This window comes from Salvelinus fontinalis, chromosome 32 (genome assembly GCF_029448725.1).
Source record: "Salvelinus fontinalis isolate EN_2023a chromosome 32, ASM2944872v1, whole genome shotgun sequence".
Classification (NCBI taxonomy): domain Eukaryota; kingdom Metazoa; phylum Chordata; class Actinopteri; order Salmoniformes; family Salmonidae; genus Salvelinus; species Salvelinus fontinalis.
The window spans coordinates 38819965-38845921 of NC_074696.1; the positions used below are offsets into that span (position 1 = coordinate 38819965).

Below are 25957 nucleotides of genomic sequence, written 5' to 3' on the forward strand. Positions count from 1 at the left end.
ATGGGGAACGCCAAGAGCAACGCCGTCTCCAAGGAGATCCTGGAAGACCTGAAGCTCAGCACCAAGTTCACAGAGACGGAGATCACCCATTGGTACGAGAACTTCCGGAAGTCGTGTCCCACGGGACGTATCACGCCCAAGTAGTTCGAGGTCATCTACAGCCGCTTCTTCCCCGAGAGCAACGCCCAGACGTATGCGCAGGTCGTCTTCCGCTCCTTCGACACCAATGATAACGGCACCCTGGACTTCAAGAGTACATCATTGCGCTGCACCTGACGTCCACGGGCAAGACCGCCAGGAAGCTGGAGTGGACCTTCTCGCTGTTCGACTTGGACAGGAACGGATACATCACCAAGTCGGGAGTGACCGAGATCTGCAGCATGATTGGGGGAGGGGAAGCGGGGAGTGGATGGATGGATGGATGGATGGATGGGTGGATAAATAGACAGATCAATAGAGATGACATGCATTTTAGAAACTAATGCTGTTGACTGATGCTTGTCATCTAAATCCAAACTAGCCTTAAACTAAGCCTCTGTATTGTCATTGAGGGGTCAAGGTTTAAGGTTGTGTGAGGTTGATTCTGGTCATCAAGTATCATATGGTTGTACTACTTGTTGAGCTACTTGGGGATTGACAGAGATGGGGGAGGGGCTGTGGTTAGGGTCTCAGGCAGTATGGAGGAGGGATAAGCCTCAAGCTCTGTTTTAGCTTCTAAGATGTATTACTTGTCCCCTGAACAGATCCTCTGACATTGCTACACACAAACCTTTTACCCAGAAATGGGCAATGCTTATATCAAGGGCTCTCAGCCATAGGATAATTAAACACTTTATAACAAGAGCAAACTAAGCCGAAAAAATGTAATGTTCAATCAAAAAAATCTTGACTTTCCATTAGACAAAGAAAATGTTAACACCGAAAATCTCAAAATTCCTTGCATTGGTGCCTCGCTCCTGCTATGGAGGCTCAGGTAGCATTATAGTGACCTGGAGGCTGGTGTAAATTGTTTTGCCTCAGCGATAGTGTCAATGTGCCTGCGGTGCAGATTCATTCTGGCACTGATACCACTCCACTGCAGTGTCTGACCGTATTCACCCGGACCCATAGTCAGCTCTCCATCACTTAGGTAACCAGTTGTATACTGAGGGTGGTCAGAATTAACGAGCGGTAAACAACTAAACATGACCTAGTACTGAGGTTAAACTAAAAGTGTGTAGGAGAGAGGGATAAACAGTGTCTTAAAGACTTAAAGACACATCTCGGTGTGTCCTGGGCTGCAGGTCATGATGTACGTAACACTCACTGTGCAATTTTCTCCCATGGCTGTCTGGAAGTAAATGTGTCAATTGTTCAAACATGCAAAGGATGTTGAATACTAAAATCGTGAATAATGTTTTAGGCCAAATGAAAATGTTTTTTAAACCTACCATTTCTTATATGGCCCTTCGAGCTGGATATATGCTAAAGAATGACAGTGAGTTTACCCACCCTGTAGTGATCATGGTGAAGTGTACAATATTGCCAACCAATATCTGAACAGTCAGTGCTTTGCCGTGTAAATGTGACCAATGGCAAACACCACATACTGTATTTTGCTGGGGTTAGTAGTGGTTTACATACAGTACCGGTCAAAAGTTTTAGAACACCTAATCATTCCAGGGTTTCTATTTATTTTGACTATTTTCTACATTGTAGAATAATAGTGAAGACATCAAAACTATGAAATAACACATATGGAATCATATAGTAACCAAAAAAAGTGTTAAACAAATCAAAATATATTTGAGATTCTTCATAGTAGCCACCCTTTGCCGTGATAACAGCTTTGCACACTCTTGGCATTCTCTCAAACAGCTTCATGAGGAAGTCACCTGGAATGCATTTCAGTTAACAGGTGTGCCTTGTTAAAAGTTAATTTGTGGAATTTCTTTCCTTCTTAATGCGTTTGAGCCAACCAGCTGTATTGTGACAAGGTAGGGGTGGTGTACAGAAGATAGCCCTATTTGTCAATTTTATGGCAAGAACAGCTCAAATAAGCAAAGACAAATGAGAGTCCATCATTACTTTAAGACATGAAGGTCAGTCAATCCGGGAAAATGTAAAGAACTTTGATCATTTCTTCACGTGCAGTCGCACTTGTGCAGATACGTCCATTAGAGTTAACTGCACCTCAGACTGCAGCCCAAATAAATGCTTCACAGAGTTCAAGTAACAGACACATCTCAACATTAACTGTTCAGAGGAGACTGCCTGAATGAGGCCTTTAATGGTCGAATTGCTGCAAAGAAACCACTACTAAAGGACACCAATAAGAAGAAGAGACTTGGGGCCTCCCGGGTGGCGCAGTGGTCTAGGGCACTGCATCGCAGTGCTAACTGCGCCACCAGAGTCTCTGGGTTCGCGCCCAGGCTCTGTCGCAGCCGGCCGCGACCGGGAGGTCCGTGGGGCGACGCACAATTGGGCTAGCGTCGTCCGGGTTAGGGTGGGTTTGGCCGGTAGGGATATCCTTGTCTCATCGCGCTCCAGCGACTCCTGTGGCGGGCCGGGCGCAGTGCGCGCTAACCAAGGGGGACAGGTACACGGTGTTTCCTCCGACACATTGGTGCGGCTGGCTTCCGGGTTGGAGGCGCGCTGTGTTAAAGAAGCAGTGCGGCTAGGTTGGGTTGTGCTTCGGAGGACGCATGGCTTTCGACCTTCGTCTCTCCCGAGCCCGTACGGGAGTTGTAGCGATGAGACAAGATAGTAATTACTAGCGATTGGATACCACGAAAAATTGGGGAGAAAAGGGGCTAAAATTTAAAAATTAAAAAAAATAAAATAAAAAACTTGATTGGTTTTGTGCTTAGTGGGACTATCATTTGTTTTTCAACAGGACAATGACCCAACACACCTCCAGGCTGTGTAAGAGCTATTTGACAAAGAATGAGAGTGATTAGAGTGCTGCATCAGATGACCTGTTCTCCACAATCACCAGACCTCAACCTAATTGAGATGGTTTGGGATGAGTTGTCATCAAGGCAAAGGGTGGCTAAGAATCTAACATGTAAAATATATTTTGATTTGTTTAACACTTTTTACTACATGATTCTATATGTGTTATTTCATAGTTTTGATGTCTTCACTATTATTCGACAATGTAGAAAATAGTAAAAAATAAAGAAAAACCCTTGAATGAGTAGGTGTGTCCAAACTTTTCACTGGTACTGTATATTAAAAAAGGACTAAATCCTTTTCAACAAACCAAGTCTGTGTGAACTGTAAATGAGAACAAGCTGCTGCTGATTTGTCAGTTGGCACCAGTCCTTCGGCTCTAATCTTCTTTAAGCTCCATGTTTACAGTTGAAATGCTGACATGTGATTTAGTGGTTTCTGTACCACCATTCTTCTCTCCAAAATCTTATTTTGATTGCTTACAAGCCATGGGAACACAATGCGATTTAATCAAAACTAAGGTTCAGATGGGAAGCATATTTATAAATGGTAGATACTAACATTTGAAATCCATCGAAACCAACAAATTTTCCCTGAACGCAAATATTTTACAATGTTCACGGTATATGATTATTTCATACATTTACATTGTTCAGGAAAGAATGCGGTGTGTTTTTGACGCTTCGGAGGGATATGTTTTCTTTGTCCTTACCTGTAAAGATTATAACTTGATTGTTTCATAGTACAACCATCAATGTTCCACAGTAATCTCTCGTTTAAAATGTTCCCATATAAACGTAATCAGGCCTGGGATATGGTTTTGTGAGAAGATTAAAAAGAACAAGATTGGGATGTTTTAAGGATATGTTCTCACTGCAGTGATCTGGTGTTTATAGTTGATGTAGGGTGAGAGAATTTCCATGACATCGTTTCACAAACACTTTACAACAACAAGCCGCTTGTATTGAGCGTAATTCCCTAAATGAATGTGGATCAAATACTTCCATGATTTTTTACGTAGTCGCCACGATTGGTTTTACGTATTTGTCAGTAACACTCCCACGTTACAGAATAACTGATAGCTGCCTCAAATAGCTGCCGATGCCTATTTCAGCAACAACAAAAAAACAGCTGTTTCAAATAAACACCAGGTCAAAATGAATTGTTTACGAGATTACCATGGACACAGCTCTGATATCCCCATGGTCATGTGCATTAAAAACATTTTTACAAAATTCTGTCATTGTTGCTAGCCATCGCGCCACCAAAAAGAAACACGACATCACCGGTATCGTTCTTCATGGTGTTGAAGCGCGAAATGGGGGGGGTGTATGATCGGCAGTCTAGTCGTTGATCTGCGATGGATTTGTTTTCATAATGTTCATACTGGTCATACTGTTCACAATAAACAGTGTGGTAGTCTATTCAAAATTGTATTGAGCAAAAGCTATACCACATTTAGTCCCTCCCTGATATTTGACGGATCCTAAACTATGCCCCTTGTGTATCCAACCGGCTATTTTCAAGCTAATTCCTAACACAGGCAGGAGCTGCCCAACGATGATAACACACCGGAGAAGAGGGCCAAAAAACTCTGGACATTCTTTGAGAAAAAAGACAACGGTGAGAAAAAGAAAGTCTTGTTTAATGTGATTTGACATTTTAACTGTAATATAAACCTGATGAAGATCATTCCTGTCTGTTTCTTTCTCTTGCTCTCTCTCCCCACCTCAGAGCGAGTTACAGACGGAGAGTAACTCGGAGATGCGCTTCGCCTCATTCAGTATGCTAATAAATTCTGCTAATAAATTCTGTTGCCTCCGGTCTACATTCCTAGCTTGGTCCCAGATCTGTTTGACCATAGGAGTTGGCAAGACAGCGCAAACAGATCTGGGTTCAGGCTCCTACATTCCACAATCCCCACCGCTATCCTCAATTTACCCATCATACCTCAGGAAGTATTTTTGTTTTAATCCCAGTCTAATGTCAAAAATTTATCAGACCTGGCTTCAAATAGTCTTTTTTTTTTCTTCAAATACTTTAGCTGTGCTTGATTGTGAAAACATACTAATTGAACCCAGGTCTGATTCTAAAGTGCACTGTCAACCAGAAAGAGATTTGAAGGACATCTAGAAGAAAATATTAACATATGCATGTCCAAGTCAATGTAACACTCACTGACTTATGATGTACATGATTTATTGCGCAATTGCCATATACTGAAGTATATACTTTATACTATACACTGAGTGTACAAAACATTAAGAACACCTTCCTGACGTTGAGTTGCACCCTCCTCCCTTTTGCCCCCAGAACAGCTTCAATTCGTTGGGACTCTACAAGGACTACAAGGTGTCGAAAGCGTTCCATAGGGATGCTGGCCCATGTTGGCTCCAATGCTTCCCACAGCTGTGTCAATTTGGCTGGATCTCCTTTGATTGGTGGACTGTCCTTGATACAGTCGGGAAACTGTTAAACTTGAAAAACCCAGCAGCATTGCAGTTCTTGACACAAACCGGTGCGCCTGGCACCTACTACCATGTCCCGCTCAAAGGCACTTAAATCTTTTGTCTTGCCCGTTCACCCTCTGAATGGCACGCATACATAATCCATGTCTCAATTGTCTCAAGGCTTAGAAATCCTTCTTTAATCTGTCTCCTCCCCTTCATCTACACTGATTGAAGTGGATTTAACAAGTGACATCAATAAGGGATCATGGCTTTCACCTGGATTCACCTGGTCAGTCTATGGCATGGAAAGAGCAAGTGTTCATAATGTTTTGTGCAATCTGTGTGTACTGTATACTAGTATTGCACAAATATAGAAGGTTGTCTGTCAGAAGTATTACAATGTAACCATGGGTTGGACGATACTCTTCTCGTCAATTATCTTGAAAAAACGTATACTTAAACTGGAAATAAACCAATCCTCTATCTTTAAGACAATGGAAAATCATATGTTTGATTTTCTAAATATTGAGCATGGGCGACGGAGGGGAACAAAATGGTGCAATTTGAGGACATGTGTCGGAGAGAAGTACAGGCACTGGAGATAGGAGTTAGAACAGATGTTGTTGATGTTTGTGTGCGTCTGTATGTTGTCTTTTGTGTGTGTATGTTTTGTGTTGTATTGTTTGAAGAAAAAAAAGGAAAAAATAATAGCTATATAATTTTTGGACTTGATATTTAACCTCTGAATGATTTGAGAAAGGCTTAAGAGTATTGAGAGCAGTTACAAGGGGTTTAGGAACTTAAAGCAAGCAATGAGTAATCTGTTGATAATACTTAACACCAAATGTGCTATTCATTAGCTAATCATTCGTTACATATTTTGAAATGTGTATCAATGAAGCAACAATAACAACGGGAGTGCAATCATAAGATAATGTTTTAGGACGTTTTAGAGAATGTGTTTAAAATTGAACTTGTAAAGACATGAGTCCTGATACCAACAGACAAAATCTAATATGAAGGTCAAGGGTTAAATACTGTAGACGCACACAATGCCAACTACGATACAAGTCTTTATGACATTTACCTCATGAAATCTCTTCTCTTTTTAAAGTAGAAAGAAACTTGGTAAAATTTGTTGAAGCTACAGTTTGCCGCTGTTATTGAAGGATAAGGATTATTGTGCTTTTCAATCAGTTTCTTTGACTTAATATTACCCTCTGAAAATGATAGACACAAACGTGCAAACGCTTCGACTGAAAGTATTGCTGAACTAGTGTTTTCCCTGTCTGTCTGAGCTTGGTTCTAGCATTTAAAGTCTCACTCATTTAATGTGCAAACCTTTTCTTTTGATAAGATGTTGACTTCGTGAAAGATTTGTCGTGAACTTTAGATTCCATTAGCTTCGAGCTTCATTCGATAAAAATGTCTCTTTAACAGTTCTTAGAGAGCTGGGGTGTATGGGAAGGCAAAATCAAATCTGTCTATCAGATGATTATTTGTCTTTGTGTTTGATTGTGTTATTTGTGTTTTACCCCTCTGTTTTTGCAAACAATTCGTTTTCTGTTTTGATTCAAAATAATTATTGTGAGATAAAGCATTTCACGTCAAGAAAAGTTATTTTAACGGTTGATACATTATTAAAATAAATTGCTATTTTCTGATTGGAAATGTCAATGTCAACGTTAAATTTAAAATCGATCCATACAACATATAAACTCTTGCCAAATACATTCCATACATTGTCATACTACTTACATTGCTGATCATATAGGCTACTGTTGCATAATTCCTATCCTCTTTTTTATTTACATTCTCTGTCATTTACTACATACACTACATGACCAAAGTATGTGGACACCTGCTCGTTGAACTTCTCATTCCTTGTTCAGTTTAAGGTGATATACAGGTTACATTACTCAAAACGGCATCAAATATTCCCGGACACCTCACCACTGTGTGAGAGGTGCAAGCAGGATGAGGGGACGTTGACCCACTTATTTTGGACATGTCCTAAGTTACATGCTTACTGGGCTCTCATTTTTGATTACTTATCTAAAGCCTTTGATAGAGTTCTAGCCCCAAACCCATTGATCGCTCTGTTTGGTACAGTTGATGGGAATAACCAGGAAGGGAAAGCTGTCTCTCTTTGTACTCTATTAGCCAAAAGGCTCATATTGCAATTTTGGAAATTGGAGACAGTACCTAGGGAAAGGAAAGGGAAAGGGGAATAACTAGTCAGTTGTCCAACTGAATGTATTCAACTGAAATGTGTCTACCCCTGTGAATCAGAGAGGTGCGGAGGGCTGCCCACGTCTTCGGTGCCCGGGGAAATCGACCTACCTTTGTCCTCTAAATTTGTCATCCCGTTCAACACTACAATGATTGTCAATGTTTGTTTCTCTTGTCTTCTTTTTTTATTGGAAAATAATAAACATATTATAATAAAAAAAGAACATCTCATTCCAAAATCATGGGCATTAATATGGAGTTGGTCCCACCTTTGCTGCTATAACAGCCTCTTCTGGGAAGGCTTTCCACTAGGTGTTGTAATATTGCTGCGTGGAATTGCGTCCATTCAGCCACAAGAGCATTAAGTGAGGTCGGGCACTGATGTTGGGCGATTAGGCCTGGCTCGTATTCATCCTAAAGGTGTTGATGGGGTTGAGGTCAGGGCTCTGTGCAGGCTAGTCAAGTTCTTCTACACCGATCTCGACAAACCATTTCTGTATGGACCTCACTTTGTGCACGGGGGCGTTGTCATGCTGAAACAGGAGAGGGCCTTCCCCAAATTGTTTCCACAAAGTTGGAAGCACAGAATCATCTAGAATGTTATTGTGTGCTGTAACATTAAGATTTCCCTTCACTGGAACTAAGGAGCCTAGCCCGAACCATGAAAAACAGCCGCAGACCATTATCCCTCCACCAAACTGTACAGTTGGCATTCTGCATTGGGGCAGCTAGCGTTCAAACCCAGATTCGTCCGTCCGACTGCCAGGTGGTGAAGTGTGATTCATCACTCCAGAGAACGCGTTTCCTTTGCTCCAGAGTCCAATGGCGGCGAGCTTTACACGAAACCAGCAAACGCCTTGGCATTGCGCATGGGGATCTTAGACTTGTGTGCAGCTGCTCAGCCATGGAAACCCATTTCATGAAGCTCCTGACGAACAGTTATTGTGCTGACGTTGCTTCCAGAGGCAGTTTGGAACTCGGTAGTGAGTATTGAAACCGAGGACAGAACTTTCATACGCGCTGCGTGCTTCAACACTCGCCGGTCCCATTCTGTGAACTTGTGCGGCCTACCACTGGTGCTCCTAGATGTTTCCACTTCACAAAAACACCACTTACATTTGACTGGGGCAGCTCAAGCAGGGCAGAAATTTGACGAACTGACTTGTTGGAAAGGTTGCATCCTATGATGGTGCCATGTTGAAAGTCACTGAGCTCTTCAGTAAGGCCGTTCTACTGCCAATGTTTGAATATGGAGATTGCATGGCTGTGTGCTCAATTTTATACACCTGTCAGCAACAGGTGGGACTGAAATAGCCAAATCCACTAATTGAAGAGGGTGTCCGTTTGTGTATATCCCTACAGAGGGGGTGGAGGGTGTCCGTTTGTAATATCCCTACAGACTTACAGAGATGACTGTCACACACATCAATCCATCCTTCCCTAGCCCCTCTCTCGCTCTTCACCCTTGTTCCTCTGACTGGGGAGATTATTGACATAATCTTCTGTCAAGCATCTGTTTTAACTTCCAAAGCTCCCTGTATTTTTATGTAATCTTTGCATCACTGTCTGTTTAACTACAAGATCACTTCATCTCTTTCTGGACATCAACCGGTGATATTGAGAGAGTTGTCCCAACCGACAATGCCCGGGATTCATCCAGTTTAATTAGAACTGGCATGACAACAGAGACTCAGAGAAAATCCCAATACTAAGTAATTGTCATAAGACAGTTTCACTTTTTTAAAACACTTTTATTCACAATGTCACCACAGTTACTATCAATATCAGGATAGTAATAACAGGGTTACCATCAACACAATAAAAATTATATATAATATATATGTTAAATGTGGCCAATGCCAGGCATTTCTTAGCGATTGTCTCTATTGATCTCGACCCAGACAATACATGTCAATCTCTGTGTGTGGTTTTACAGAGCTTTATCTACTCAGATGTCATTTATGGGTTGAGGTACTGAAATCAAGCACGGTCCATTTCACAGCTCAATCCAAAACATGTAAAAAATAAAAAGACAAAAATAAGTTTCAGGTGGCTAGAACCTCTTTTTAACCTCTCCTCCTCCCTTCCCTCAGCACCTCTCACAGTCCTCTCCCTCCATCTCCTCCCTCTCCTCCCTATCCAGGGCGTCCTCAATCTCGTCCATCTCTCTCTCGCAGTCCTCACACCCCTTTGTCCCACAGCCACCAGCCATCATCACCAGCCCTCTGTGATCTGGAACCCCCGGACCGGGGTCGATCAACGCCCCCTGCTTGCAGTGCTGGAGCAGGCCGCTGACTGAGCAGACGGCCCCGGCCGCCTGCAACACCTCGTCGTAGGAGGGCGCCTGGATGGCCGCCCGGGCCTCCTCTAGACGAACGCGGGCTCGGTGCTTCATCTCTATCAGCGTCTTGGTGTAGGAGTTGAGGGTGAAGACAGCCGCCGCCATGCAGCAGCTGAAGGAGATCCAGGCCAGACTGAGGGTAAGAGAGAGAAAGGATGGTAGGGCCGTGGTGGTCATTGGTTATGAATAGGCTGTAAATATGGCCAAGGAAGTTTAAAATATGCTGATATCGGGTACATACTGAGGGGTCCAGAATTAATGGATCCCTTGATAACGATAAGCAAAAACACAGTATAAAATAAACAATACAAATACTGTGCTGTATGCTCACTTTTTTGTAGTATTATATTGTTTTATACTAATACAGTTGCTCAGAATTTTTTTATTTTTTCTAAGAAGTAATACAAAAAAAAGTCAATAAAATTATTGGATCCCTTGTTTTCAATACTCCAGCACCCTCCCCTTGCGTGGATAAGGTCACTGGGCCTTTTTATAAAATGTTTTATGAAATTGGAGAACACATTGGGAGGGATCTTAAACCATTCCTCCATACAGGTATATTTCCAGATCCTTGATATCCTTATTCTGCTCTTATGGACTTCCCTCTTCAATTCAAATCACAGGTTTTCAATGGGGTTCAAATCCTGAGACTGAGATGGCCATTGGAAAATATAGATTTTGTGGTCAATGAACCATTTCTTTGTGGATTTGGACCCCTATCTTTTTGAGATTTGTACTAGTTGATAAACAAAATCTCTTTCTCTGAGCAATTGTATTAGTATAAAATAATACAATTATAAAAAATAAAATAACATAAAATATAGCTCAGTATTGTATTAATTATTTTAGACAGGGTTTTTTGCTCATCTTTATGAAGGGATCCAATCATTCCGGACTCCACGGTTTTCAATTGGACTGTGGTTAGAAAATGCTTAAGCTAACGGTTGGAGACCGTGCCTAGGTAAACAAACCAATCATGAATTGTAGTATCTCCATGTCCAAAGACTGCTTTCGGGGTAAGGGAACAAAATAAGCAATTTTGTAATTTGGGTGAACTATTCCCAAGGGAATACTTACACAAATGACCAGCCGTAGTCCCAGGTCTGTGGTCTCCAATCTTTTGGCCCAATGCTCACAGTCATCTGGAACACTGTGGTGTACATCATATGAGCCACCATCCCCATCAGACCTGAGAGAGAGAGAGAAAGGGGGATGAAGAGTGAGAAAGAGAGAAGGGGGGATTTATTTGCTGACAATCTCTTAATTTATTTGACCAACATCGAATAATCAATGCTTAACCTTGTGAATGTTTTTACAGAATGCTCAAAAGCCTTGGTATAGACCATTTTGGTGATAAGAGAAAGTTGTGCTCGTCGTGGCCGTCTCACCTGAAAGGACAGTGCATATAGCGGCAAAGGCGTTGATCTTGAGAGCGTACATCTCCTTATGGGCACAGAGACACAGCACCTCCACCCACATGAGGAGAAAGCCCATGGCCAACAGGCCTATGTACGCAAACTCTGATACTACTGACAGCCACAGCACCCCTGCGAGTGAGTGAGTGAGTGAGTGAGTGATAGATTGAGGAAGAGAGCAATAGAAAGAGAAAATGAAGATTGGAGAGAGGTAGAGCGAGAAAAAGTTGGCATACAGTGCTTATTTGACGACCCGCAATTTAATGGTAATGTATTAGCTTCGCCTATATCTACTTGCAATGAGCACAAACCTTGTGTCTCTCCTGGAGTCAATTCAATGAAGCTCCGGCATTTCTCCTCTGTAAGACAAATACAATGTGATTAGCAACAAATACAACTTAAGTCAGTGTAACGATTGTTCTCCTCCTCGTCTGAGGAGGAGCATGGATCGGACCAAAACGCAGCGTGTTGTGAAGACATAACGAATTTATTTAAACAAGACGAACACGAAGCACACTTGATAAATTACAAAATAACAAAAACGACGTAGACCGACCTGGACATGAGAACTTACATAACACGAAGAACGCACAAACAGGAACAGACTAAACAAACGAAACAGTCCCGTGTGATACATACACAGACATGGAAGACAACCACCCACCAATCCCCAACACAAAACAAGCCACCTATATATGATTGTCAATCAGGGACAACGATAGACAGCTGCCTCTGATTGAGAACCATATTAGGCTGAACATAGAAACAGACAAACTAGACACACAACATTGAATTCCCACCCAGCTCACGTCCTGACCAACACTAAACAAGCAAAACACATAAGAACTATGGTCAGGACGTGACAGTACCCCCCTTCTGAGGTGCGGACTCCGAACGCACCCCTTAAACTCACGGGGAGGGTCTTGGTGGGCATCTGTCCGCGGTGGCGGCTCCGGCGCAGGACGAGGACACCACTCCACCATTGTCTTTGTCCCCTCCTTAGCGTCCTTTGAGTGGCGACCCTCGCCCCCGACCTTGACCTAGGAATCTTCACCAAGGTCCCCACATGATTTAGGAGACAGCTCAGGCCAGAGAGGTAGCTCAGGCCAGAGAGGTAGCTCAGGCCAGAGAGGTAGCTCAGGACAGAGGGGCAGCTCCGGACTGAAGGGCAGCTCCGTACAGAGAGGCAGCTCTGGACTGTAGGGCGGCTCCGGACTGAGGGGCTGCTCATGACTGGAGGGCGGCTCATGACTGGCGGGCGGCTCATGACTGGCGGGCGGCTCATGACTGGCGGGCGGCTCTGGCGGCTCCTGACTGGAGGGCGGCTCATGACTGGCGGGCGGCTCATGACTGGCGGGCGGCTCTTGACTGGCGGGCGGCTCATGACTGGCGGGCGGCTCTGGCGGCTCCTGACTGGCGGGCGGCTCTGGCGGGCGGCTCATGACTGGCGGGCGGCTCTTGACTGGCGGGCGGCTCCTGACTGGCGGGCGGCTCTGGCGGCTCCTGACTGGCGGGCGGCTCTGGCGGCTCCTGACTGGCGGGCGGCTCTGGCGGGCGGCTCTGGTGGCTCCTGACTGGCGGGCGGCTCTGGCGGCCCCTGACTGGCGGGCGGCTCCGGCGGCTCCTGACTGGCGGGCGGCTCCGGCGGCTCCTGACTGGCGGGCGGCTCTGGCGGCTCCTGACTGGCGGGCGGCTCTGGCGGTTCCTGACTGGCGGGCGGCTTTGGCGGCTCCTGACTGGCGGGTGGCTCTGGCAGCTCCTGACTGGAGGGCGGCTCTGGCGGCTCCTGACTGGCGGGCGGCTCTGGCGGGCGGCTCTGGCGGCTCCTGACTGGCGGGCGGCTCTGGCGGCTCCTGACTGGCGGGCGGCTCTGGCGGCTCCTGACTGGCGGGCAGCTCATGACTGGCGGGCGGCTCATGACTGGCGGGCGGCTCCTGACTGGCGGGCGGCTCTGGCGGCTCCTGACTGGCGGGCGGCTCTGGCGGGCGGCTCTGGCGGCTCCTGACTGGCGGGCGGCTCTGGCGGCTCCGGCGCAGGACGAGGACACCACTCCACCATTGTCTTTGTCCCCTCCTTAGCGTCCTTTGAGTGGCGACCCTCGCCCCCGACCTTGACCTAGGAATCTTCACCAAGGTCCCCACATGATTTAGGAGACAGCTCAGGCCAGAGAGGTAGCTCAGGCCAGAGAGGTAGCTCAGGCCAGAGAGGTAGCTCAGGACAGAGGGGCAGCTCCGGACTGAAGGGCAGCTCCGTACAGAGAGGCAGCTCTGGACTGTAGGGCGGCTCCGGACTGAGGGGCTGCTCATGACTGGAGGGCGGCTCATGACTGGCGGGCGGCTCATGACTGGCGGGCGGCTCATGACTGGCGGGCGGCTCTGGCGGCTCCTGACTGGAGGGCGGCTCATGACTGGCGGGCGGCTCATGACTGGCGGGCGGCTCTTGACTGGCGGGCGGCTCATGACTGGCGGGCGGCTCTGGCGGCTCCTGACTGGCGGGCGGCTCTGGCGGGCGGCTCATGACTGGCGGGCGGCTCATGACTGGCGGGCGGCTCCTGACTGGCGGGCGGCTCTGGCGGCTCCTGACTGGCGGGCGGCTCTGGCGGCTCCTGACTGGCGGGCGGCTCTGGCGGGCGGCTCATGACTGGCGGGCGGCTCATGACTGGCGGGCGGCTCTTGACTGGCGGGCGGCTCCTGACTGGCGGGCGGCTCTGGCGGCTCCTGACTGGCGGGCGGCTCTGGCGGGCGGCTCTGGCGGCTCCTGACTGGCGGGCGGCTCTGGCGGCTCCTGACTGGCGGGCGGCTCTGGCGGCTCCTGACTGGCGGACGGCTCTGGCGGCTCCTGACTGGCGGGCGGCTCTGGCGGCTCCTGACTGGCGGGCGGCTCTGGCGGGCGGCTCTGGTGGCTCCTGACTGGCGGGCGGCTCTGGCGGCCCCTGACTGGCGGGCGGCTCCGGCGGCTCCTGACTGGCGGGCGGCTCCGGCGGCTCCTGACTGGCGGGCGGCTCTGGCGGCTCATGACTGGCGGGCGGCTCTGGCGGCTCCTGACTGGCGGGCGGCTCTGGCGGGCGGCTCATGACTGGCGGGCGGCTCTTGACTGGCGGGCGGCTCCTGACTGGCGGGCGGCTCTGGCGGCTCCTGACTGGCGGGCGGCTCTGGCGGCTCCTGACTGGCGGGCGGCTCTGGCGGGCGGCTCTGGTGGCTCCTGACTGGCGGGCGGCTCTGGCGGCCCCTGACTGGCGGGCGGCTCCGGCGGCTCCTGACTGGCGGGCGGCTCCGGCGGCTCCTGACTGGCGGGCGGCTCTGGCGGCTCCTGACTGGCGGGCGGCTCTGGCGGTTCCTGACTGGCGGGCGGCTTTGGCGGCTCCTGACTGGCGGGTGGCTCTGGCGGCTCCTGACTGGAGGGCGGCTCTGGCGGCTCCTGACTGGCGGGCGGCTCTGGCGGGCGGCTCTGGCGGCTCCTGACTGGCGGGCGGCTCTGGCGGCTCCTGACTGGCGGGCGGCTCTGGCGGCTCCTGACTGGCGGGCAGCTCATGACTGGCGGGCGGCTCATGACTGGCGGGCGGCTCCTGACTGGCGGGCGGCTCTGGCGGCTCCTGACTGGCGGGCGGCTCTGGCGGGCGGCTCTGGCGGCTCCTGACTGGCGGGCGGCTCTGGCGGCTCCGGCGCAGGACGAGGACACCACTCCACCATTGTCTTTGTCCCCTCCTTAGCGTCCTTTGAGTGGCGACCCTCGCCCCCGACCTTGACCTAGGAATCTTCACCAAGGTCCCCACATGATTTAGGAGACAGCTCAGGCCAGAGAGGTAGCTCAGGCCAGAGAGGTAGCTCAGGCCAGAGAGGTAGCTCAGGACAGAGGGGCAGCTCCGGACTGAAGGGCAGCTCCGTACAGAGAGGCAGCTCTGGACTGTAGGGCGGCTCCGGACTGAGGGGCTGCTCATGACTGGAGGGCGGCTCATGACTGGCGGGCGGCTCATGACTGGCGGGCGGCTCATGACTGGCGGGCGGCTCTGGCGGCTCCTGACTGGAGGGCGGCTCATGACTGGCGGGCGGCTCATGACTGGCGGGCGGCTCTTGACTGGCGGGCGGCTCATGACTGGCGGGCGGCTCTGGCGGCTCCTGACTGGCGGGCGGCTCTGGCGGGCGGCTCATGACTGGCGGGCGGCTCATGACTGGCGGGCGGCTCCTGACTGGCGGGCGGCTCTGGCGGCTCCTGACTGGCGGGCGGCTCTGGCGGCTCCTGACTGGCGGGCGGCTCTGGCGGGCGGCTCATGACTGGCGGGCGGCTCATGACTGGCGGGCGGCTCTTGACTGGCGGGCGGCTCCTGACTGGCGGGCGGCTCTGGCGGCTCCTGACTGGCGGGCGGCTCTGGCGGGCGGCTCTGGCGGCTCCTGACTGGCGGGCGGCTCTGGCGGCTCCTGACTGGCGGGCGGCTCTGGCGGCTCCTGACTGGCGGACGGCTCTGGCGGCTCCTGACTGGCGGGCGGCTCTGGCGGCTCCTGACTGGCGGGCGGCTCTGGCGGTTCCTGACTGGCGGGCGGCTTTGGCGGCTCCTGACTGGCGGGTGGCTCTGGCGGCTCCTGACTGGAGGGCGGCTCATGACTGGCGGGCGGCTCATGACTGGCGGGCGGCTCCTGACTGGCGGGCGGCTCCTGACTGGCGGGCGGCTCCTGACTGGCGGGCGGCTCTGGCGGCTCCTGACTGGCGGGCGGCTCTGGCGGCTCTTGACTGGCGGGCGGCTCTGGCGGCTCCTGACTGGCAGGCGGCTCTGGCGGCTCCTGACTGGCGGGCGGCTCTGGCGGCTCCTGACTGGCGGGCGGCTCATGACTGGCGGGCGGCTCGTGACTGGCGGGCGGCTCCTGACTGGCGGGCGGCTCCTGACTGGCGGGCGGCTCTGGCGGCTCCTGACTGGCGGGCGGCTCTGGCGGCTCCTGACTGGCGGGCGGCTCTGGCGGGCGGCTCTGGCGGCTCCTGACTGGCGGGCGGCTCTGGCGGCTCCTGACTGGCGGGCGGCTCTGGCGGCTCCTGACTGGCGGACGGCTCTGGCGGCTCCTGACTGGCGGGCGGCTCTGGCGGCTCCTGACTGGCGGGCGGCTCTGGCGGTTCCTGACTGGCGGGCGGCTTTGGCGGCTCCTGACTGGCGGGTGGCTCTGGCGGCTCCTGACTGGGGGGCGGCTCATGACTGGCGGGCGGCTCTTGACTGGCGGGCGGCTCTTGACTGATGGGCGGCTCCTGACTGGCGGGCGGCTCCTGACTGGCGGGCGGCTCTGGCGGCTCCTGACTGGCGGGCGGCTCTGGCGGCTCCTGACTGGCGGGCGGCTCTGGCGGGCGGCTCTGGCGGCTCCTGACTGGCGGGCGGCTCTGGCGGCTCCTGACTGGCGGGCGGCTCTGGCGGCTCCTGACTGGCGGGCGGCTCTGGTGGGCGGCTCTGGCGGCTCCTGACTGGCGGACGGCTCTGGCGGCTCCTGACTGGCGGACGGCTCTGGCGGCTCCTGACATGCGGGCGGCTCTGGCGGCTCCTGACTGGCGGGCGGCTTTGGCAGCTCCTGACTGGCGGGTGGCTCTGGCGGCTCCTGACTGGAGGGCGGCTCATGACTGGCGGGCGGCTCATGACTGGCGGGCGGCTCCTGACTGGCGGGCGGCTCTGGCGGCTCCTGACTGGCGGGCGGCTCTGGCGGCTCCTGACTGGCGGGCGGCTCTGGCGGGCGGCTCATGACTGGCGGGCGGCTCTTGACTGGCGGGCGGCTCCTGACTGGCGGGCGGCTCTGGCGGCTCCTGACTGGCGGGCGGCTCTGGCGGGCGGCTCTGGCGGCTCCTGACTGGCGGGCGGCTCTGGCGGCTCCTGACTGGCGGGCGGCTCTGGCGGCTCCTGACTGGCGGGCGGCTCTGGCGGCTCCTGACTGGCGGACGGCTCTGGCGGCTCCTGACTGGCAGAAGGCTCTGGCGGCTCCTGACTGGCGGGCGGCTCTGGCGGCTCCTGACTGGCGGGCGGCTCTGGCGGTTCCTGACTGGCGGGCGGCTTTGGCGGCTCCTGACTGGCGGGTGGCTCTGGCGGCTCCTGACTGGCGGGCGGCTCTGGCGGCTCCTGACATGCGGGCGGCTCTGGCGGCTCCTGACTGGCGGGCGGCTTTGGCAGCTCCTGACTGGCGGGTGGCTCTGGCGGCTCCTGACTGGAGGGCGGCTCATGACTGGCGGGCGGCTCATGACTGGCGGGCGGCTCATGACTGGCGGGCGGCTCATGACTGGCGGACGGCTCTGGCGGCTCCTGACTGGCGGGCGGCTCTGGCGGCTCCTGACTGGCGGGCGGCTCTGGCGGCTCCTGACTGGCGGGCGGCTCTGGAGGCTCCTGACTGGCGGGCGGCTTTGGTGGCACCTGACTGGCGGGTGGCTCTGGCGGCTCCTGACTGGAGGGCGGCTCATGACTGGCGGGCGGCTCATGACTGGCGGGCGGCTCTGGCGGCTCCTGACTGGAGGGCGGCTCATGACTGGCGGGCGGCTCTTGACTGGCGGGCGGCTCCTGACTGGCGGGCGGCTCCTGACTGGCGGGCGGCTCTGGCGGCTCCTGACTGGCGGACGGCTCTGGCGGCTCGGGACGGACGGGCGGCTCTGGCGGCTCGGGACGGACGGGCGGCTCTGACGGCTCGGGACGGACGGGCGGCTCTGACGGCTCGGGACGGACGGGCGGCTCTGACGGCTCGGGACGGACGGGCGGCTCTGACGGCTCGGGACGGACGGGCGGCTCTGACGGCTCGGGACGGACGGGCGGCTCTGGCGGCTCGGGACGGACGGGCGGCTCTGGCGGCTCGGGACGGACGGGCGGCTCTGGCGGCTCGGGACGGACGGGCGGCTCTGGCGGCTCGGGACGGACGGGCGGCTCTGGCGGCTCGGGACGGACGGGCGGCTCTGGCGGCTCGGGACGGACGGGCGGCTCTGGCGGCTCGGGACGGACGGGCGGCTCTGGCGGCTCGGGACGGACGGGCGGCTCTGGCGGCTCGGGACGGACGGGCGGCTCTGGCGGCTCGGGACGGACGGGCGGCTCTGGCGGCTCGGGACGGACGGGCGGCTCTGACGGCTCGGGACAGACGGGCGGCTCTGACGGCTCGGGACAGACGGGCGGCTCTGACGGCTCGGGACAGACGGGCGGCTCGGGACAGACGGGCGGCTCTGACGGCTCGGGACAGACGGGCGGCTCTGACAGCTCGGGACAGAAGGGCGGCTCTGACAGCTCGGGACAGAAGGGCGGCTCTGACGGCTCGGGACAGAAGGGCGGCTCAGACGGCGCTGGGCAGACGGATGGCTCAGATGGAGCTGGGCAGACGGATGGCTCAGACGGCGCTGGGCAGGCAGGCAGCTCAGATGGCGCTGGGCAGGCGAGCAGTGCAGGCGGCGTTGGGCAGACGGCCGACTCTGACCTGCTGAGGCGCACAGTAGGCCTGGTGCGTGGTGCCGGAACTGGTGGTACCGGACTGGAGACACGCACCTCAAGGCTAGTACGGGGAGCAGGAACAGGGCACACTGGACTCTCGAAGCGCACTATAGGCCTGGTGCGTGGTACCGGCACTGGTGGTACCGGGCTGAGGGCACGCACCTCAGGGCGAGTGCGGGGAGAAGGAACAGTGCGTATAGGGCTCCGGAGACGCACAGGAGGCTTGGTGCGTGGTGCTGGAACTGGAGGTACTGGGCTGGGGCGGGAAGGTGGCGCCGGATATACCGGACCGTGCAGGCGTACTGGCTCCCTTGAGCACCGAGCCTGCCCAACCTTACCTGGTTGAATGCTCCCCGTAGCCCGACCAGTGCGGGGAGGTGGAATAACCAGCACTGGGCTGTGTTGGCGAACCGGGGACACCATACGTAAGGCTGGTGCCATGTACACCGGCCCGAGGAGACGTACTGGAGGCTAGATATGTTGAGCCGGCTTCATGGCACTTGGCTCAATGCTCAATCTAGCCCGGCCAGTGCGGGGAGGTGAAATAACGTGCGCCGGGCTATGCACACGTACAGGAGACACCGTGCGCTCTTCCGCATAACACGGTGTCTGCCCGTACTCCCGCTCTCCACGGTAAGCATGGGATGTGGGCGCAGGTTTCCTACCTGCCTTCGCCACACTACCCCAAATTTTTGGGATTTCTTCTCGGGTTTCAGTGCTAGCCGCGTAACTTCATAACGCTGGTTCCTCTCTCCGGTTGCCTCTGCTCTCCTAGCTGCCTCCAGCTGTTCCCATGGGAGGCAATCCTTTCCAGCCAGGATCTCCTCCCATGTGTAGCAACCCTTGCCGTCCAAAACGTCTTCCCATGTCCATTCCTCCTTTCTCTGCTCCTGCTGACGCTGCTGTCGCTGCCCGTAGCCACGCTGCTTGGTCCGAGATTGGTGGGTGGTTCTGTAACGATTGTTCTCCTCCTCGTCTGAGGATGGATCGGACCAAAACGCAGCGTGTTGTGAAGACATAACAAATGTATTTAAACAAGACGAACACGAAGCACACTTGATAAATTACAAAATAACAAAAACGACGTAGACCGACCTGGACATGAGAACTTACATAACACGAAGAACGCACAAACAGGAACAGACTAAACAAACGAAACAGTCCTGTGTGGTACATACACAGACACGGAAGACCACCCACCAATCCCCAACACAAAACAAGCCACCTATATATGATTCTCAATCAGTGACAACGATAGACAGCTGCCTCTGATTGAGAACCATATTAGGCTGAACATAGAAACAGACAAACTAGACACACAACATAAAATTCCCACCCAGCTCACGTCCTGGCCAACACTAAACAAGCAAAACACATAAGAACTATGGTCAGGACGTGACAGTCAGTATATTCACTTGTACTGTGTCTTTCAGGGCCTTGTCAAGGAGATTGACATACTGATTTAATTTAGATCCCTTGAGTGTCTGTTGTGAGATCTTAAAATAGTGCTCCAATTGGCATGGGTAATCGGAAGGGGACACTTTCTGTAGTAGAATAAGCCACATTGAGAGGGAGAAATCCACCAGATGTTCTCTATCTAGGGTCAAGACAAAAGCTCTAACTCTCCCCTCTCTACAGTGATTTTGCAAATTAGTCCTAAGGCGACATGTAAAGACATTACTTTGAGTTTTCCCTCCCTGACTCGAGCTTACATTGCCAACATTAAAGATTATTCAATTATTAACAGAGTACCCGCTTGTAATAATTTACTTCTAATAGCCTTGGTTGATTAGGGACTATCCCAAATCAGTGAATGCGTCTGGTGTTAAAGCAACCAGTCTTGCAGAGATAGATTGACAGTAGAGCAGCAAAACAGCCACATTCAAAGACACAATGGCAATTGCTGATAGATATATCAACATTATAGTGCATTATAATAACTAGTGTCCAGTCATTATTGGGGTTCCACAAGGCAACGTCCTAGGTTTGACTCTATTGTAAGACTTTACTCAATCAAGGTTCTGTATATCAACAGCCTAAAACAAGAGCTGTCTAATGTTTTATTCACTTTTCCAATTAAGTTCTCCGTGTCAAGCAATTACTGGCTAAGGCTAGAGATTCATTTAGGAGATGCTCTTATCCAGAGTGACTTACTTAGTGCATTCATTCATTATAGCTAGGTGAGACAACCACATATCACAGTCATAGCAAGTACATTCATTGAGGAGATTGGATCTTACAGTGCAAGAACCAGGCATCATTAGGTTCTTGGGATGAAGGCTACTTAACCCCCCTTTCTATAAAGGTAAAGCATACTCAAACAATGGCCTGGATGAAGACCCAATGCTCACCCTCGTTGTGTGCCTCGCAGGACAACCAGAAACCTGTGTGGAAGTAGCGCAGCATGTACTTGTCCTCGCCCGTCTCCCAGATGTAGTGCACTGCGTTGGCGAGGGCCTTTTTCTCAAGCCTCGCCTGCTCTTCCTTTTCCAGTGGCGACAAGGTGATGTTGTTTGACGGCTTCTTAGGGTCCAGAGTGGGACTCTCTGAGGAAAAGAGAGGGTAAGAGGGTCATTGGGACAGGAACGGTTGGACAGTTTTAGGCGAAATATATGCGTCTAGTCTACACACCGTACTACTGTCATTTTTTTCTACAATAAACTCCAGAAACACACATCTTCAAACCATGTTTTTTAAAGGCATTTCAAGACCATCGTTTAATATTCTTCAGGGACAGAGGTCAAAAGTGCCTATGAGTTCATAAACCGCTCCCTAGTGTCAACGGAATGAAGGGGCAACAATCTACAGCAAAATCCGTATGAAATCTCTGTTTTTTTACATAATCTACCTTGTGTAGAAAATAGCATATTCCATGGCAATAGGCTTAGACAACAATGTAATCCAGATATTCAACAAAGTTTGAGGTTACATACATTGGACTTTGTCAACAAACCTTTGTGTGCCTTCTCTAAAAAGCAACAATTCTCAGTGTCAGGATTCATGTTCAGGGGTTGGTTCAACATGGGTGAGTCCACAAGTACAGAGCGAGGGAAACAAATCATTATGTAGGTAACGGGCTCCACATTCATTCTTGCACAGGTGAATAGGTGAATTATTCCCCTACCTGTGGTGTAGGGCTGGCTGTTGTTCTGGCCGCAGTTCTTCAACTTGACCGGGGAGAGGCAGAGGGGCTTGGCAACCTTGTGGGTCCCCTCGCACCAGTACGAGGTGCAGAAGGCCAGGATGGACAGTGCCAGGGCCAGTGAGGTCAGGGACAGGGAGAGCAGGGAGCGGTTGCATCGTGACATGTTCTCCAGCATGGTGGCTTATGGGTGTGGGGCGAGGGCCACTGCTAAGAGAAATAGTGGCCCTCCGATGGAGAGACAGAGGTGGGAGAGAGGTCGGGGGAGAGACGGGGTGTCTCAAGAGGAGCTTGAGACGAATGATGGTGAAACAGAGTGATGGGGCTGGTTAGAGGACCGGTACAGGGATGACAGATGAGAGATCAGCTAGAGTGAGGGCAGTGACAACGATTAGGGGGGGGAACTGTGGGGGGACTCAATGACAAGGCAGAATGAGGGAAATGGAATGGAGCGATATAGAGAAAGGGGGATTGACAAAGGGATGGTATGGCAGAGTGGGATTAGGAAACTGTGAGAAAATTATGGGATGGAAGAAGTAGAAGAAGAAGCAATAGAGTGGAGGAATTTATTCGCCGAGCCAGATGGATTGGATGAGGGCTAGCCTGTCACCTTCTTCAATTAGTCCTGTCGATATTCCTCCACCCTTTACATGCTGATCCAGCTGTGGTCCCGCAATAACAACTTGTGATGATTAATTTGCAAATCAAAGCAGTCATTGAACTGAGGCAATCAGGCAGAGAGCTTTTGATTTGGGAAGAAAAAAATGATAATAAATGAATTTCTTACATTTTACGTCCATATGCTACATCCCATATTTCCAGTATATGACATGGATTTGTCATGTGTTCGCTGGTATACAGTTGTGTCCTGGAAGATAAACACATTTTACCACGTTTTATACAACCACTAATTATTTTCTCCAGTCTCCTTTTTCTCAGGAAACATTCTGTTCTTCCCATGCATCTCAGCTTTCTTAGGAAGATTGTGATTTGCTATAATGATTAGTCTACCTCTCTGTTGACCCGTAATCCTCATTAATCTTTGTTAATCTCCCTGTACTAAATCAATCTGTTTAATCCCACACTCGTAACGTCTGTCCAACCACCTATAGAGCAAGACAAATCATTTGGATTAGTTTCGGGAGGAGTAATTAAGGGGAAACAATCTACAGAAACCACTGTTCATGATGTAATCTCCTTTATGTAGAAACATTTCATATCACATGGCAATAGGCTGAGACAACAATGTAATCCATATGGTCAGCAAAATGTGAGATGACATATTGTATATACATTGGACTATGTGGATTACGTAAACAGACCATTATCATCATCTCATCGTCACAACAATCTTTATCATCATCACAATCATCCGCACAATCGTCATCCCATCATCGTCATAATTGTCATCACAATCTTCATAATCACAATCTTCTGCATCATCACACTCATCATACTATGCGGATGGTTTAGTGTACTGGTCTGGGATGAGTTCAGTACGATTTACGTTCTGGAACGTTCAATTGTACAGAAAAGGTACCGAACGACCAGTTGAAAAACAAGGAGGGGTTGGGAGATGGGGAACGCAGTCAGCATGGCCACTGCCCTTTAAACACGTCACACGTTGCTTCAAACCACACCTCGCCACACCCACCAAACAGGAGCAAACATACCTCAAACTTTGTTCAAGAACGTTTTGGGGAAACGTGTTGTTCCGAACAAACCGTTCAGAAACGTAGCAAACGTTCAAGCCAACTAAACGCACCTCTGAGGTCTGTCTTGACTCCATGAATGATAATTGGATACTTTAGTGCAGGGATCATCGACTAGACGCGAGCCGATTTGTTCTTGAGCGGATGGTCAGGGGGCCGGAACACAATTACAAATCATTTGTAGATTGCAAATTGACCGCAAAAAAGCAAACAGATATAGTATAATACTTGCATAAAGCAATCATTTCAACCTTGCTTACCATCACATTTTTCTCTAATATGCCTGGTAATACTTGGGAACAGATTTCTTATATTAAAATCACTTGGATCTTATTTCCTGGTGTTTTTACTCTTCTACAATGAAACAAAAATGTTTTTATTTTATTTTGTTGCTCAGAAAACTTGGGGGGGACAAATTCCGTCCGCGAACCTTGCATTTGGGAATAATCATTGAAATATTAATCCATCTGTGTTGATATGGTCTTTATGTAAAATAGCAATCTGACAAAGATAGCAGAATCACAGATGTTTGTGTATTTTTATTTAATCTGGCGACATCTGCATCAGCCCATCTGCATACATTACCACTATACACTCTTTGAAAAAAAGGTGCCATCTATAACCCAAAATGGTTTTTCGGCTGTCCCCATAGGAGAACCCTTTGAAGAACCCATTTTGGTTCCAGGTAGAACCCTGTTGGGTTCCATGTAGGACCCTGGACTCTGAATAAGAGCATATGTTACATGTAAAAATGTAATAAAAAGACGACAGCCAAATAACCTTTTCGGAACCCTTTTTTCGAAGAGAGTAAAGCTGTGTTGTTGCCAGATTGGTTTGTCAATTGCGGCACAAAATAATGACAGAGATTATTCCTCATTACAGTAAAACGAGGAGTTAATCAGACTCCGGTATTTAATTTATCCCATCATGACACCAAAATATTTCAACAATTAGAATATCCTTCAAACATTGTCAATTTCCCCCAAAAGTATTAAATTACAAGCTCTTAATTTTCCAAATCTGTAAGCGTTTCAACAAAACGTTTGTTGCAAACTGTCAATCAATATCTCCTTCCTAAGAGTCTCATCCATATTAACTCCAGATACTCCGGCAAAACATTTTTTTTTATACTTGACTCGAAACCGGAAAATATTTGCAGCAGTCTAGGAACCGCATCAATTTAATGCGTAAAGCAAAGAAAATCTCCTATCCCCATTGTCCAGCAATATGATTAAATATGACACAGCCACACACGCAGTTTAATTTCCTGTAATAGCTGTGACTAGATTTGAGTTCAAATGGCCATACCAGTTGTATTTTCTCTGTGCTGCATATCGCCGGGCTTTCCATAGAGTCCTTGTCCCCCCATACGGTTGTACAATACATGCATGAAAGTTACTGAACCGATGTTTGTGAATGAAGCAAAAAAAAGGAAACTGAAATTAAAGAAGCAAAAAAACATACCATATAAGGCCTTCAGAGACATCGACCCTCTACACTCTGTCCTCTAACAGATTAAATTTCTTTACCTTTTCTCTCCCTCTCTTCCTCACGCTTCTGCCTTTCTTGGGTGAGTTTCTATCACAAACCCACCCAGATTTCACTTAATCCTCACAAACCCATCTGTTACTTTCTCTCCCTTTGCTCCCTATATCTATCTATCATCCATCGTCACATTCTCTCGCTCTCTCTCCCACCATTTCTTACGCTCCACTTTAAGCAACTCCATGATCCTACTTTGTAGTTCACTACATATTATTTAAGGATCATGTGTTGTTCTATACTGTTTATCTGTTCACCTCCGGGGAATCCCCATCTTGACCCGGATGACGAGTCACCGCCCCGCTTTCCGAAGGTCATGCCATACTCTGAATGAAGAGCGGAATTAGAGAATGTACAGTATGTGCGCCGCTCACCGCTCAGCTCCTCGCGTTCATCCCGTCATTTGGAGTGTTCAAGTTATGTAGTACACTCATCAACACTGATCCACCCAATCTCCCTTCGACCCAGCAATCTCTACTCCGTTGAGATCACTCCCCTTCAAACAGCTGTTCCTCAAATTGTTCACAAATTACTTTGAATCGTCACGATTATGGAGAGGAACTGAAAGAGTGATGTGAGCGACTGAATGAAGATAATTGAAATTGGGCTTTAGTATTGTGGCGTACGTACGCATGTATGTGCAAACTAAAAAAGGGGAGATATAACGCTGTACTGAAGTGACTGTAGTGGCAGATGTTTCACCAGCCCTCATGTGGCCATTTGAAATAGGTACCATCACTGATGTTGATTGAGACAAATGTGGTTT

The 25957-nt window shown here is 50.8% G+C and overlaps 1 protein-coding gene and 1 pseudogene across 1 annotated transcript; one reads left to right on the forward strand and one right to left on the reverse strand.

Annotated features, from left to right (window-relative positions):
• LOC129830564 (recoverin-like) lies at window positions 1-4900 on the forward strand (annotated as a pseudogene).
• A 4446-nt stretch (window positions 4901-9346) lies between these two features.
• LOC129831294 (germ cell-specific gene 1-like protein) lies at window positions 9347-25952 on the reverse strand. The gene is made up of 8 exons (XM_055894553.1): window positions 24958-25952; window positions 22725-22805; window positions 21920-22599; window positions 21147-21341; window positions 11684-11731; window positions 11346-11504; window positions 11035-11146; window positions 9347-10090 (listed from the first exon to the last, which is right to left on the reverse strand). The coding sequence occupies exons 3-8, from the start codon at window positions 22113-22115 to the stop codon at window positions 9706-9708; spliced, it is 1095 nt and encodes a 364-aa protein (XP_055750528.1). The 5' UTR covers window positions 22116-22599; window positions 22725-22805; window positions 24958-25952; the 3' UTR covers window positions 9347-9705.
• Between the last annotated feature and the right edge of the window lie 5 nt (window positions 25953-25957).